The 16,482-nt window shown below is 39.0% G+C and overlaps 1 protein-coding gene across 2 annotated transcripts in view; it reads left to right on the top strand.

The window, feature by feature from the left end:
• The first annotated feature begins 2,619 nt into the window (after positions 1-2,619).
• LOC115213405 (dual oxidase-like) overlaps positions 2,620-16,482 on the top strand; it is an 81,296-nt gene continuing 67,433 nt past the window's right edge. For both annotated transcript variants that reach the window (XM_036504102.1, XM_029782356.2), the window contains exon 1: positions 2,620-3,057. In XM_036504102.1, coding sequence (XP_036359995.1) covers positions 3,000-3,057 — 58 coding nt within the window. In that variant the 5' untranslated portion in view covers positions 2,620-2,999. The remainder of the gene's footprint in view (positions 3,058-16,482) is intronic.

A 16,482-nucleotide genomic window follows, 5' to 3' on the forward strand; every position in this document is an offset into this window, starting at 1 on the left:
GACAGGATTTGAACTAAGTAGAAGTATCGTAATGCATTTTGTTCGATACTCTAACGATTCTGCCACCCCACCTCATTAGGGTTTCTAATTTCTGTACAATGCTAGTAATTTTGAGAAGGGGATTAGTTGATACCACCTTCCCCAGTACTCCAACTTGTACTTTATTTTATCGAGCGCGAAAGGATGAAGGGTAAAGTTGACATCGGCGGGATTAGAACGCATTTTGTAGTGGCATTGAAAGCGGGCCAAGCGGTCGAGTCAAACAAACAAACTTTTCGCATTTCAGTTTTATAAATATATATATATATATATATATATATATATTATATATATACATATATATGACGGGCTTCTTCCAGTTTCCGACTGCCAAATCCACTCACAAGGCTTTGGTCGGCCCGAGGCTATAGTAGAAGACACTTGCCCGCAGTGGGACTGAACCCGGAACCATGTGGTTCATAAGCAAGCTACTTACCACTTCGTAAAATAAGTGCGCTTTATATACCTTATAATATTTTGTCATTTGTTTGATTACTAAGGCGGTGAGTTGACAGAATCGTTACCATGCCGAACAAAATACTTAATGGCATTTTTTCCGGCTTTTTATGTTCTGAGTTCAAATCACGACCTTGCCTTTTTACTTTCATCTTTTCGGGGTCGATAAAATAAGTACTAGTTGAGCACAGGTAACGATGTAGTCGACTAGTCGCTCCTCAGCCAAAAATCCAGACTTTGTGCCTATAGTAGAAAGGATTGTTTTTTCATTTGTCTGGTCACTAAGGTGTTGAACTGGAAGAATCATTAACAGCGCCGAACAAAATACTTGGTAGCATTTCTTCCGGCTCTTTGCGTTCTGATTGCAAATGCCGCCGAGATCGACTTTGCCTTTCATCATTTCGGATTCGATAAAATAAGTACCAGTTGAGCGCAGGGATCATTGTAATCGACTGCCCCCTCCTCTCAAAATTGCAGGCCTTGCACTAAAATTTAAAAAAAAAACTTGTTTAGCAGTGAAGGCGGGAAGCTGGCAGAATCGTTAGAACTTCAGACGAAACAATTAGCTTTTTTTTTTTTTAACGTTCTGAGTTCAAATCCCACTGAGGTCAGCTTTTTCTTTCATTCTTTTGGGGTCGTTTAAACTTCTCCCGTCAAAACTAATGACCTTGTGTCTATTTTCAACCCATTTGCCTTGAGTCCTCAATTCCGGGCGGAGTCGTAGGGGCGCTGTAGTGACATAAAGCGCATCTTGGATATTTTAGGGCCTGGTAGAGTCCATTTCTTTCCATGTCTCACCACAGCCAATTTCTCCCAAAAGGAGATAATGGAGAATCGCCACCAATACTTTGTTGGATCTTTAATTATTGACCCAGACCGGATGAAAGACAATTCAATTCGGTGATATTCGAACTCAGAGAGCAAGTAACCAAAACCATTGCCGGAAGGTTATCTATTTGACAGTCTAACGACTCTGTCAATTTATCAACCACCTTATTCTTTCTAATTTTGGTACAAGGCCAGGAATATTATTTTCTACTCTAGGCACAAGGCCCGAAATTTTTTGGGAGTGGGGCCAGTCGATTAGATCGACCTCACTACGCAACTGGTACCTAATTTATCGACCCCGAAAGGATGAAAGGTGAAGTCGACCTCGGTGGAATTTGAACTCAGAACATAAAGACAGACGAAATTCCGCTAAGCATTTCGTCCGGCGTGCTAACGATTCTGCCTGCTCGCCGCCTTGCAAGGCCAGGAATATTGAGAAGATATGGAGCTTGAGAATTACACCGAACCCAGACTTCGGCAGGATGAAGGGCAAAGTCGACCTCGGCAGGATTTGAACCCAAAAGCGTAAAGATCTGGAAGCAATGCTGCTAAGCATTTCGTCCGATGTGCACTAATGATTGTGCCAGCTCACCGCTTTAATTGTCTCAATTTTTGGCCTAAGGACAGTAATTTTAGGAGAGGGAATAAATCGATTACATCGACCTAAATGCTGATGAAAGGCACAGTTGACCACGGTAGGGTTTAAACTCAAAACGTAAAGGGCCGGATGAAATGCTGCTATGCATTTGGTCCGGTGCACTAAGGGTTCTGCCAGCCGGCTACATTCAGCAACCATATTATTAAAACTTGATTGAAATTTTCGCAAAAATTCAATAATTTTTGGGGAGGGAAGTTAGTCGATTACATCAATCCTAGTCTACAACGGGTACATATATTTTCGACCCTGAGAAGATGAAAGGTGAAGTCGACCCTGGCGGAATTTGTAGTCAGAACGCAAAGACGGACGGAAAGTCGCTAAGCATTTTGGCCGGGCGTGCTAATGTTTCTGCCAGATCACAGCCTTCATTTTATATAAAAAATATATTGATATAAATATAAAACCACGAAGGTTTAATAGTACATTGTTACGTGGTATTGTTTTTCTTAATTGAAGGTAGGTATGGTTAATTCATTAGATTTTCTGTACCCACTCGTTTTGACAGAGGTGGGGTAAAAAATGTGCGTAAACGGAACTTTGCGGTCAACAAATTTGATTGAATAAATTCTCCACTTTTACTGATTTGCTTATGCTAATGATTTCCTTTTTAGTAGTAATAGCTGTATTAGCAATACTAGTAGTAGTATAATTGTTACGAGTTGCTGCAACTGTTGAAAATGCTCTATTACTGATGGTTGCGATATTATATATATATATATATAAATTTATATTAGTGGTTAGGCAAGTTACACGTGAGTTTAAAAGTTTCGATCTGACGAATCATTTTAAAACATGAATTAACGTGAGAGAAACGGCTGGATAAAGCTTTAATAATTTCTATATTCTTTTTGTTTCACCCTTCTAAAGCTTCCGGTTGACAACGAAAAGTTCAAAATTATCTACGACGAAAACAAATAAGAGGAAAAACAAACACAAATATTCATACAGACGCAGACAAGGAAAGCCTGGAGGAAAAACGTCTGCTGCTTTAGCTGTTAGTAATTCTTTCCTAACCAGCATGACATGTCTTGCGACAGTCCTCTGCTTATCACTGCTGCTAACAACAGCCTGTACAGGTAAGCCAGGACACTTAATTCTGTTTTGTCTTTTTACAACTATTCATATATATCGCAAATCTGTTTTTTTTTTTTTTCTTTCTTAACGTTTTTGCTGGCTTTTATAATTTCAAATGTGTTACCGTTCGCTTTTATTATTATTATTTTTTTTTTTACGCGTTTTACGCGGGTTTTATTACGGAAAGCCCTTCTAATAAAGAGTGTGCAATATTATTTTGAACGAATGTAAGTGCATGCCACACACTGTTTTTACTATCACCTCGGAATCAATAAACACACACACAATATCGGGTTTAACAAGCACGAAACGTTAATTATATCGAGATAGTTTATTAAGCGCTTAAATTTCCTTTCTTTATATATCGAATATAACCGATTTTATTTACCTGCCTTCTGAACTTTTAGTAAATTACTTTAATGTTAATTATAATGATCACTCGAATTATTATTACAACAAATGTTATGAATGTTGAGACTTTTCCGTAACCGTAAAATTATTTTCTTTCTGTGGTTCAGTTAAATTTTATTAAATGCGACTCGTATCGTACGACTTGGAGCATGGACGGAAAAATAAAGTATGAAGTCGGTTAATGTCATTTATGCCAGTTGCATTATTTTCTATCCTATCATTTCTCTGGTTACTGTCTCTTTTGATTGTCTCTGGTGGTGGTAGCGGTTTTTCTGAGCTAGCAGAAACGTTAGCACGTCGGGCGAAATGCTTAGCAGTATTTCGTCTGCTGTTACGTCGTGAGTTCAAATTCCGCCGAGGTCGACTTTACCTTTCATCCTTTCGGGGTCGATAAATTAAGTACCAGTTACGCACTGGGGTCGATGTAATCGACTTAATACCTATGTCTGTCCTTGTTTGTCCCCTCTGTGTTTAGCCCCTTGTGGGTAATAAAGAAATAAGTATTTCGTCTGCCGCTACGTTCTGAGTTCAAATTCCGCCGAGGTCGACTTTACCTTTCATCATTTCGGGGTCGATAAATTAAGTACCAGTTATGCACTGGGGTCGATGTAATCGACTTAATACCTATGTTTGTCCTTGTTTGTCCCCTCTATGTTTAGCCCCTTGAGGGTAGTAAAGAAATAGGTATTTCTGTGCGTATTGTTGTTGCCAGTATTGCGTGTTGGTTTGCGTGTTTTCGTCTTTACTCTTTTACTTGTTTGTCATGCGACTGTGGCCATGCTGGAGCACAGCCTTTAGTCGACCAAATCGACCCCCAGGACTAATTCTTTATAAGCCTAGTACTTATTCTATCGGTTCCTTTTTGCCGAACCGCTAAGTTACTGGGACGTAAACACACCAGCATCGGTTGTCAAGCGATGTTGAGGGAAGGACACACACACATATATATATATACATATATATATATATATATATATATATATATATATATATATATATATATATGGGCTTCTTTCTGTTTTCGTCTACCAAATCCACTCACAAGGCTTTGGTCGGCCCGAGGCTATAGTAGAAGACACTTGCCCAAGGTGCCATGCAGTGGGACTGAACCTGGAACCGTGTGGTTCGTAAGAAAGCTACTATGTATTAAATATGTAATAATTATATATTATACAGTTTGTGTTTTTGTTATGCGCACAATCCCCCAATCCATGGAAACATTCTCTTGCATGAAACAGGTCAGCGGTGCCCAAAAGAGGATGGGGACAGCTGGTCTAGAGAAGCCTGTCGTGTGTGTGTGTGTGTGTGATTTACGCTTAAATTTAAAAAAAAATTTTTGTCAGGGGGGTAGGTACTACCCACGAGTATCCGTGACTGGTGGGAGAGCAGGAGGAAAATATTCTGAAAGCGGAAACCTGGCAACAGAGTGAACTCCGCTAATTGCACCCTAGGTGGTGGCGGTGGTGTTAAATCGAACAGAGTTAGGTCCGCCGACCTAACTAGGCCATAGCTGAATTTGAACTCGGAACGTAAAGTTTAGGAACAAATACTGTAAGGCATCTAGCCCGTTATTCTTAGAGTACTGCCAATTCTTGTATTTTTTTTTTTCATCGATTCGAAAGAATGAAAGGTAAAGTTGATCCCGACAGGATATGAACCCGGACAGCAAAAAGCTAGAACAAATAAGCAGATCATTTTTTCTGATGCGCTGACAACTCGGTCAATTTTCTTCATTTATGCTATGTCCTTTATTTTTATTTCCTGTAAAATAGCAGTTTGGCAAGTAGAGATCGATAAAATAAGTAGCTGACAGAAATTACTGGGGTTACTGCAGGGGCGAACTGTGCCGTCGGTCAATCGGACACTGCCCAAGGGACCGGAGCGTGGGGGGGGGCAGTACTCTAAATGTAAACCCTAAATCAATGCTAAGGGGCCCGGTAAACAGTTATGCCCGAGGGCCCTTAATACTCTCAGTCCGCCCCTGGGTCACTATGATCAATTCCTGAGTGTGGTATCCCAACATGTCCGCATTCAAGTGAAAGAAACCATTAAAGGATTTAATGTTACATCAAAAGATATGTTCTTGTTTCGCCTCTAACCATGAAGAAATATGATGAAAGGCATTCCAGTCGCGACCATCTCATTTTATAATCATGTGCAAGGAAGCCCAGACCACTTATCTAATTTGTCCTTTTCTAAGGTTGAGGGAACGTGATTTGAGGGAGATTTAGTTGCTGATTATACCCGGGTAGCTACACCGTGAGATTCATTACAGGATAGCAAGAATGGGATGAGGTGAGGGGGGACTCGGGTTTGAAAGGAGTGCACAATTTCTTTTGGCTTATCGTACCTGTTAATTGAAGTGGGGTGGAGACCAAAAGTGTCTTTCCCTACGGTACTTGAGAACCTTTACCACGCCACGGATCGTTCATTAGTCGGTGACATATAAGAAGCCCAACAGCGTGTAACCGCGTAGGTTTGGCTTCTACAGGTGTTGCTTAAGGTTATATTTATCTGTGTATTTATTTGTATACTCTTTACTCTTTTACTTATTTCAGTCATTTAACTGCGGCCATGCTGGAGCACCGCCTTTAGTCGAGCAAATCGACCCCGGGACTTATTCTTTGTAAGCCCAGTACTTATTCTATCCGTCTCTTTTGCCGAACCGCTAAGTGACGGGGACGTAAACACACCAGCATCGGTTGTCAAGCAATGTTAGGGGGACAAACACACACACAAACACGCACATACATACATATATATACATATATACGACAGGCTTCTTTCACTTTACGTTTACCAAATCCACTCACAAGGCATTGGTCGGCCCGGGGGTATAGCAGAAGACACTTGCCCAAGGTGCCACGCAGTGGGACTGAACCCGGAACCATGTGGTTGGTTAGCAAGCTACTTACCACACAGCCACCCCTGCGCCTATGTTTATTTGTGTATTTATTTATTTGTCTGTTTATGTGTATTTATTTGTCTATCTGGCTGTCAGGCCTGCCTATCTGCCTTTATTTATCTAGGCGCAGGCAAGATAAACTTATCAGGCGAGATTTATTTATCTAGGCGCAGTCTTACTGCGCTGCAGAACAAATGTCTTCTACTATAATTCCGGATTGACGAATACTCTGAGCGAATCTTGTGAATATAAGTGGAAACTGTGTCAAAGCCCGTCATATCTATATATATAAAACTGTAGTTGTGTGAGTGTCTGTTCCTTCGATTTAGATTTCTAACTACTCCCACATTTTGCGGTGCAGTTTAACCAAATTCGGGTATCTTATAGTCGTGATTCATATCGAGCCCGTCTGAGTATTAGCGCGCGTCTACGATGAGTCTACGATTTTAAAAATAATTTAACATCATTTTTTATTCCATTTTAATGCATAATGTTTCGTGTGTCGATGGCGGCGGAGTTAGCGTCTATGGTCACACCTGCACCTGTTTGCTTCTCCCCCTTTTTCCCTCCCTCGTGAAGCTGTGGGGAAGGGAGTGTAAGGAAATCAACGTCGTAAAGCGTTGTCAAGGAGACCAGCGTTCTTTTAGAACAACGACTTCATGGCTTGAAGACACCAAAACAGAAATGGCTAAGAAAGCCCGAATTGGCATCTATAAGGGAAGTAACTCTCTAAAAATGCTTATATAGTTATTTCCCTTACAAACCCGAGCATCGCCGGGCGATACTGCTAGTATAATAATAAGAAGAAAAAGAATAATAATCCTGGGATGGAATTTATAAATATTTACAGCATCGCTACGTGCGTTTCTACAAATCACATGACTTAAGATCATAGTCCGTATTCCTGAGATGATTACAGCGTATTCCGTAGTATCCTTGGACATCCGGTTAGTCGATATAACATTGGTGGAGGAACCACTGTTATATCGTCTGAAGAAATAAATCAATGATGATGTTCTACCGGATGCCCAAGGACACTACGAACTATACTGTAACCATTCCAGGAATACGGACTCTGATCTTAAAAGTCATATGATTTGTGGAAACGCACGTAGCGATGCTGTAAATATTTATAAATTCCATCCTAGGATTATTGTTATTATATTTATCCTACATTATATCAGTATAACTTGATGCAACCCCGAAAAACTGGCTCACCAGTCAGCATCATAGACGGTGGCCGGCACAATGGAACGGGAACTTTATTTACATATTCAAAACGTTACCATAAACAAATTTAAGATGTGTGTGTGTGTGTGTGTTTCTGTTTCTGTGTTTGTTCCCACAAACAAGTAAAAGATATCTATCTTAATTTATTTATTTATTTGTCAAGTGGTGTTTCAAATACTCAGTTGAAGTTCGGCGCAGGAGTGGCTGTGTGGTAAGTAGCTTGCTAACGAACCACATGGTTCCGGGTTCAGTCCCACTGCGTGGCATCTTGGGCAAGTGTCTTCTGTTATACTACCGGGCCGACCAATGCCTTGTGAGTGGATTTGGTAGACGGAAACTGAAAGAAGCCTGTCGTATATATGTATATATATATATGTGTGTGTGTGTCTGTCCCCCTAGTGTTGCTTGACAACCGATGCTGGTGTGTTTACGTCCCCGTCACTTAGTGGTTCGGCAAAAGAGACCGATAGAATAAGTACTGGGCTTACAAAGAATAAAGGCGACTAAAGGCGGTACTCCAGCATGGCCGCAGTCAAATGACTGAAACAAGTAAGAAAAAAAAATATTAAAAAAAAGCTTGAAAAGAAAAATAAACAAAAAATAAAACAGACGTTTGAATAAAAAAAAATATGAAGTAAAATTTATTGTCTTCTAGAACTTTCCAAATGTGTTATATTTTGCATCCAAGCTGTCAGTAAATAATTTAGCAACTTCTTCACCACTAATCTTTTTCAAAACATCTCTATGAACGTGGCATAGTAGAGTATGATTCAGCCTTTGCTGAGTCATGGTCGATTGCAGCCAAGTTTTGAGTCCCTGCAGAGCGCTAAAAGATCTTTCAGCTTCGCAAGAAATTGTTGGAAACATTAAAAGTATCCTGAGCAATCGCTCAACATTTGGAAACATGCGACGGACTTTTGGTCGCATTTCACAGAATATCCAAGAACGCATTTGCCCGTAGAGAGATACGTAAGACTACCATTAGCTCTGGACGCAATGTTGGTGCCAAACTCATTTGTTGCCTCTTGTAAAGAAATGAGGACATCTGAATAATTTTCAAGAATGGCTTTGACTGCAGAAAGTCGTGTTGGCCATCGAGTAGGGCACACAGGTTTTAAGGAGCGTGGTGACAATACTTCATTTTCCTCATCATCTCTCTCTATATAAACGGCAGTTTGTCTGTGTGTTTCTGTGTGTCTGTTTGGTTGTACCCTCACCCTGACCACGGCTTTCAACCGATTCTGATGAAACTTGACACACACATAGCCCAATGTCATAATTCAAAACTAACGCAGCGAAAATTTTGAAAAGTTCCCCCAGTTCTGAAAAAAATCGATAAATTCGACATGGCGTCGAGAATCAGAAACACAAACCACAGACTGTCTAGGGGACGCAACTCGACCTTTTTTAACTCTCAAAAAAAATTTTACCATCATTTTTTTCCATTTTTTTGCTATCTTTTGGCTATAACTCTCTAAAAATGCTTTATAGTTATTTCCCTTACAAACCTGAGCAACGCCGGGCGATACTGCTAGTGTTGTAATAAATACATGTGCTTAAATTTCCTTGATGTATTCGACAGTTTCCCAAAGTCATTCTCGTAATTGAGAGCATTTTTGATAAATGAAGCTTGTCGAACGCACTTAGCTATGATAAGTTGAGGATTATGAGCACCGTAGTGCACGTAATGGGCCAGAGGCCGAACGTTCTTTATTTCTGCTTGACAACCAAGATGTTTACCTGCCATATTAGCTGCACCGTCATATGTCTAGCATTGAAGACCAGCTTTTTTTAATCTCATCAAGCACCAGCGCCTCTGTGTGAGCGCTTGCGCGCGTGAGTATGTCTGTGTGCATGTATGTATGTGTGTGTGTGTGAATGTGTGTGTGTGTGCGCGCGTGTGCGTGTGTGTGTGCGTGCATGTATGTGTGTGCGCGTGTGCATGTGTGTGCGTGTGTGTGTGTGTGCATGTGTGCGCGTGTGTGCATGTAAATGTGTGTGCATGTGCGCGCGCGCGTGCATGTGTGTGTGTGTGCGCGCGCTTGTGCATATGCGTGTGTGTGTGCATGCGTGTATGTGTGTACGTGCGTACATAAATATACACTTAGAATTTTCATCACCATTGCTTCCTTTTGTTTCTGTTAAAGTTGTTCTTGCAACTGTTGCCGTACTTGATGCTCACACTTTCATTTTCTTTCATTTCTTTCGTTTTTCTTTTATCTCCCTCGGGAATTCGTTGACAAGCTTCTTTCATTTGTTTTCTTCGTTTCTTTTAAATTTAAGGTACACCCTCGTATGTTTTTCCTCGACTGGCTTATGGGCCGCTTAAACTCATGGGCCTCAGGGCACCGCCCTAGCTGACACCCGCCTCTCAGTGTGTGTGTGTGTGTGTGTATATATATATATATATATATATTATATATATATATATATATATGGAGGCCCAGTGGTTAGGGCAGCGGACTCGCGGTCGTAGGATCGCGGTTTCGATTCCCAGACCGGGCGTTGAGTGTTTATTGAGCGAAAACACCTAAAAAGCTCCACGAGGCTCCGGCAGGGAAGGGGGTGATCCCTGCTGCACTCTTTCACCACTCTTTCACCACTCTTTCTCCCGCTCTTTCTTCGGGGTGGCGTCATTCGAAGGCTAAAACAATGCGAAGCGCATTGTGACCAGCGATGTGTAACATCCGATCGTCTTGTCGGTCACGTGATCACGTGAGATATATATATATGTATGTATAGTGTGTGTGTATGTGTGTTTGCAAATGGACTCTTCCCGATCGAATTATTTTCGAAAAAAAAACTTTCTTCTCAAAAAAAGAATATTTAAGATTTAACTCTACAACAAATCGATGTCTGTTTTATATTATGAAGATATTTATATTAGTTCTTAAAATGTCCTAAATGTAAATTAATCCCATGAAAAAGTAACAAATCATAATTAATCCCAAGAAAAAGCAACAAAGCATATACATACATACATATATATATATATATATATATATATATATATATATATGAGAACAAAGTGTACGTACGCCGCTATATATATATATATATATATATATATATATATATATATAAAATACAAAATGGGACAAGAACGCAAAATATCCGGACAACTAGGTGATACAAAAGGGACAACAAAACATCCAGATAGACGATACAAAAAACACGGATGGGTCATTTGAAGCCTTTTATCTTCAGTCAAGATAATTGACTGAAGATCATCCTCGCAATTTCGGCTGATTAATCTTGAGATTGCTCTAATATGGCCAGCCCCAAGGAAAAGCTAAGCTAAGAGCATTAGATTCCTTGGAAAAAAGCATCGAATGTATACGAAACAAGGACGGAAAAACAGACGATGTTACACGAATATAAATACAAAAAAAAAAACAATATTAATAACAGGACATAACAGCAGGCGTCTTTCGATTGGGGACGAATTGAATTCAGCTGGCGTGTGTGAAAATGAAGCCTTACGGCAGAGGGAAGAATATCGATGTGGCAGTGACCATGGTCAGACGCAAAAAGGGCTAGCAGTCGGCCAATGGTCACGTGAGAAGAGAATTGCCAAGCTAATATGGCAGTCCAGAAATATAGGACGAATGCTGCCGTTGATTACCTCCAAGAGGCCATCGCCTCTAGCTAGCTATGTGACACACGAACCTGTGTCCTTTATAACTTTCGAACAGGGGAAGCCAGCCGCTTCCCCTTGCTGGTCAGGCATTTGCAGACTAGTTTCAGGGTATTTGCCCATTTTCAATGTAGAGCAACCGAACCCATGCGTGTGCAGTAAAAGCTCACTTGAAAAAGGTGATGGATTTTGTAAGTGTCGTGATCAATGTAAATGTTTGAGACGTTAACAATTACGGATATGAAGGCGGCGAGCTGGCAGAAACGTTAGCACACCGGGCGAAATGCGTAGCTGTATTTTGTCTGCCGTTACGTTCTGAGTTCAAATTCCGCCGAGGTCGACTTTGCCTTTCATCCTTTCGGGGTCGATAAATTAAGTACCAGTTACGCACTGGGGTCGATGTAATCGACTTAATCCGTTTGTCTGTCCTTGTTCGTCTCCTCTATGTTCAGACCCTTGTGGGTAATAAAGAAACAGATATATACTAAAAACGGAAGCAGTTGAAATTCAAGAGAAGAAAATATTATTATTTGCATTCTATTGTGAGTTTGATAAACAATGTATTGTTTATGATCTATATTCATTGAGACAAATACATATAAAAATGTTATACTATTCTCATTTAAATTATTGGTGAGTTGATCTTTTTTTAACTTTTAGCAAAAGGATATAAATATCGAATGAACAAAATTCAATACCGATTGCAACTACGGGTTTACATATATTCATATAAATATATGTACGTAAATAAACATTTAAAAATGTCTATACATATATATATATGACTGGTCAGTGAGATTTTCTTTGTTTATTAATTGGGAAAAAAAGTAGCGGACACAAAAGACGGTTTGTCCCCCGTTCCTGAAAAAGTGTGGTGGAGGGGGGACTTGTCTTCTGGTTCTCCACTGATCAGCAACCATGTCTTCAACAATGGATGATTTTTTTAAAAGATGAAAAATAAATGCCTATTTTGCTCTTATAAATACTTTTAAAATTTATTGATATATACGTTGTCAATTACTTTAATATTATCTATCTATAACTAATAAGTTGATTATAAACGTTTTGGATAATTGCTGTAGCAAATAAAATCTAACATCAGCATTTTTTCTCAGGTTCTATAAACGGTTCTATATATAATTTCAAACGTTTTTAAAAAAAAATTTTATACGTCTTATGGGGACTCAAAATGCCTCGTGTTCTGAGCACAAAACTAAAAAGATTTACGGATACATTCCGGCAATCTCTACCAGTAATGCTTAACGTAAGATTAGCTTTACTAGCAATTGTTATTGGGCTGACCACCAAGCCTAACAAGATGTTATATTTTGGAGTTTCTGCACCTTAGCAGGGGAGAAAGACCACCCCCAAAGCATTGATGTTACTGGCAGATACACACATGAAATTAGGAAGATACCTAAACTAACAGGAGATGGAGATTCCTGGTGTGGTGAAACCTTTCTCAGTTGCGGCCGCTGAAGCAGTAGCCGTTTATTGCATCAATTGTACGCCATCCGACAGCTAACTTCTTGGTAGTTAGTAACGTTGCACTTGAAGTACACTTTGTCAATGAGGTTCAGCTTTTGCTGCCTTAGTGCGCCTTGTTTCTTTTAAAGAAGCTTTATTCACAAAAGTAAGCAATAGAAACTTAGATAAGATTATGATTTCCTTCAACTACACTCGAATCCAAACTTTATAGGTGATAACACAGTCCATTGAATCAATTCAATGTGCTATTGATGTTATCGACCCAAATCCATAAAAAAACGAAGTCGGTTCTGGTAGGTTTAGAACCCAAAACATAGAGGATATTATACAAAATATTCTGAATAATTGTTCTGCACTGCATCGTCTCCAACAACCAATTACACATTCATTCTCCTCTGAAAACGGCTGGATCGGCATAATTCGCCTTGATGAGAAGCTCTCACTCCTGTGGCTCGTGAATAGTTGGTCGCACCAATTTATGGAATACATAAAGGATTAATCGTTTGAAATATATTACGCGCAAGATGATTGGACCTTTGATCTAATTCCCGTGCAACACTCAATTAATCTTAACACAGGGCTCAATGAATGTCCACTAATTCATATGATAGGTATTTTAACCAACCACAACAGATTAGCGTGATGAACCTGTATAAACCAGCTTAATGTTTTCAAATATGCAATGGATAGAACTTTGTCTCGTTACACGATCAAAGGCTACCGTCATCAGGTCCACATAAACAAAACGTCGGATCTTTTCGGTTTGAACGGCAGTTTTTTCTAGCGGTGTCATATGAAATTCTCACCCATAATTATGACCCTTGTATCGATCTATTGCATTTCAATCTGTTTTAGGGTTAGGGTTGGTTAGGGTTAGTGGTGGGGGGAAGGATATCTTTTTTTTTCTTCACAAATGTAAATAAACCCAATCATACGGCACAGAATGTTTTTTTTACCTCAATAGACGTCAGTGATTGGTTGAAATTGCAGAAATTGAAGAAAAAACAACAACAAATATCTTACAAACTATAGAATTTTCTCAATAAAGCCAAGAGAAAAAGATGTTTTATAAGCACATTCTACGAGTATACGAAGTCTGAAATTTTTTAGTTACCTAGAAATTATGTTAAAAACTTCCGTTCAAACCGAAAAGATCCCAAAACGTCTCCCGTCTCTTGACTTTCTCTGGATATTATCAGTCTTTTATTTCATACACATTTACTAAGAAAAATACACAACACATTGGAGATCATGTATGTTATGAAGTTACTAAAAACTTTGTTGAAAATAATTCCTCCTTTTTTACTTGTTATTCCATCTTCAACAATATCTAAACCACTTAAGTTAGGCAATACCTGGATTATAACAGAAAAAATTTTTTGGAAGCATTTCCTGTAACCGTTTCAACCCGGAAATGTAGATGCATTTCTATTCGCTCATCTAATATGAAATAGTCATTGTAAACATATTTGTCTTTGAATAATTATATATTTTCTTCGGAGATTGTATCTAAGCAAGTGCTATCTTGAAGGAGTGTAACTTCCAGTTTTACTCCTATTATTTAACTTGTGAGCTTTAAATAAGTACGTAATCCCTTGTAGATAACAGGTAGCTTACTCAAGCATAAAACACGATGACAAAATTGAACGACTGGATTAATATCAGATTTGGTGGTATTGACTTGAAGTTTTTTTTTTTTTTTTAAATGAAATATTTACCAACGTATTTTTGTCTCGAGCTTTTATCCTCATGGAACCGGAGCATACCTTGGTTTCTGGGGCATTAAGCAGTTGAGATTACAATCATACCCACACCATTTTTATAGGATGTCAGTTCGCTGTGCACAGGATCCCTTTCGGGGTTAAAGACTGTGGGATGACGTCAGCAGCTGGGTGCGCTGACCGGAAGTTGGGGCAACCGGAAGGGGCACAAAGACATCCCAAGCAAGTTGAATTTTAGCACCCTTAGAAGTATATATTCTTTAAAGGTTTTCACTAGGAGTAAAACCTGCAAATATAAGAATAGTGCTTATTCTATATTCTGTTCTTACCCTTTTAATTTCAAAGACCTCAAGTACATGACAAGGTCCCCAAACATGTTACACCTCGAGTGACTTCCTGTGTTACCCCTCCCAACCTGCTGCTCATTCTTTTTTTCAGCTGAGTGGGCTGAATTAACATAAAGGGAAGTGCTTTGTTCAAAGATGCAATGTACCACCTGGCCATGGAACTTAATCCACGACCTTAATATCGGCAATTTAACATTCTAATCAATATGTTATGCGTCTTCATGATTATCATAGTGATGTATAGAAATTAAATTTACTGATAATAAAACTTTCAGCATAATTCTGGAATATGAATAGGAAACAATATAGAATTAAATTCAGATGTGTAACGGAAGATGAGTTGATTTGTAAACATTATATTGAAATATCGGTGTCAGCAGTTCTGACGATAAAAATTTGTTGTCATAATTGCATGTTGTCGGATGTGAAAGATGAACAATGCACGAAGTTTTAAGGAAATATTTACCGTTACGTTACAATACCTTACCTCGACGGGCAGGTTATGATAAATACAAAAGCATGCGAAGTAAAGTTTGTGTTTGTGTCCTCTTCATTTAGTAGTAATTAAGAGAGAGATAGAATGATGTTGTAAGAGAACAGAATTAGAGCTAGTGAGAGTTGTAGGGTGTGAGACGTTGTCTCACAGTTGCTGACAGTAAACTTCATTTCTCCCTCTGACCAAGGTTGATCAGCCAGACTTCGTTGTCACCGGGGTGACTAACTCGTCGAGTCGTCATCGACTGTGACTAACTAATTTTTGCTTGGGGTGTGCTTGCTTATACAAAGATCCAGAAGGATAGATATATCATTGAGAACAATAGATTTAGTTGGTGATCTTATCTCTCTTCTAGCTTTTGGTGAAGTAGAAGAGGCAAGAAAGGGTCAAGTGGTGAAGACATTATTTCGGCCTAGCTATAGGCATCTGGAAAATGTAAAACTGCTGTCAAAGAAAAACCATTGTTCCACCGTGGGAAAAGTTCTGTTGCAGTGTTAATCTAAATTTGGCTATGGTGGATCAAATCCTCTTCATGCATGCAAGAGCCACTACAGATGTTATGGTAATCTACGTCCTGGGCCGTTTTCTTGGTATTAGCTATTTTCAAGGGTTAAAAAAATTATCATTGTACACAACACACGGACTGCTCCTGTAGATTCTGGAGAATCTTTCTCTGTTCCGTATACAACCAGCGTTGTGCTTCTTCTGAAAGCATCTCATTGTGGTCTCTGTTTTGTATTATTTCTCATGAAAACAGTTGGGTGATTGATTATTCCTTTTTTTGTGTGCGAGATGCTATTCGTATATTTGATAATTTATAGTTGCTCTATATTTATAGACTTTTTCTTCGCACTGTGCTTCATCCATAGAGAGCCATAAGTTGGCAATTATGTAATACAGTTATCCCTCGCTACTTCGCGGTTCAACTATCGCGGATTCACGACATCACGGATTTTAAATATATATATATATATATATATATATATATATATATATATATATATATATGTGAACACTTAAAATTTTTCATTAAATCCATTAAAATATTAATAATAAATATTATTTCCTAGTCTAGGAACAACAAAACAAGCGTAAAATAGCAAAAAAAGCATATACAGGAGTATTTGAACTTAAGACGGGCTGTGATTGGCACCGCCGTCAGCTTCATCATCATCATCATTTCTACTGCGCA

This window comes from Octopus sinensis, linkage group LG6 (genome assembly GCF_006345805.1).
Source record: "Octopus sinensis linkage group LG6, ASM634580v1, whole genome shotgun sequence".
Classification (NCBI taxonomy): Eukaryota; Metazoa; Mollusca; class Cephalopoda; order Octopoda; family Octopodidae; genus Octopus; species Octopus sinensis.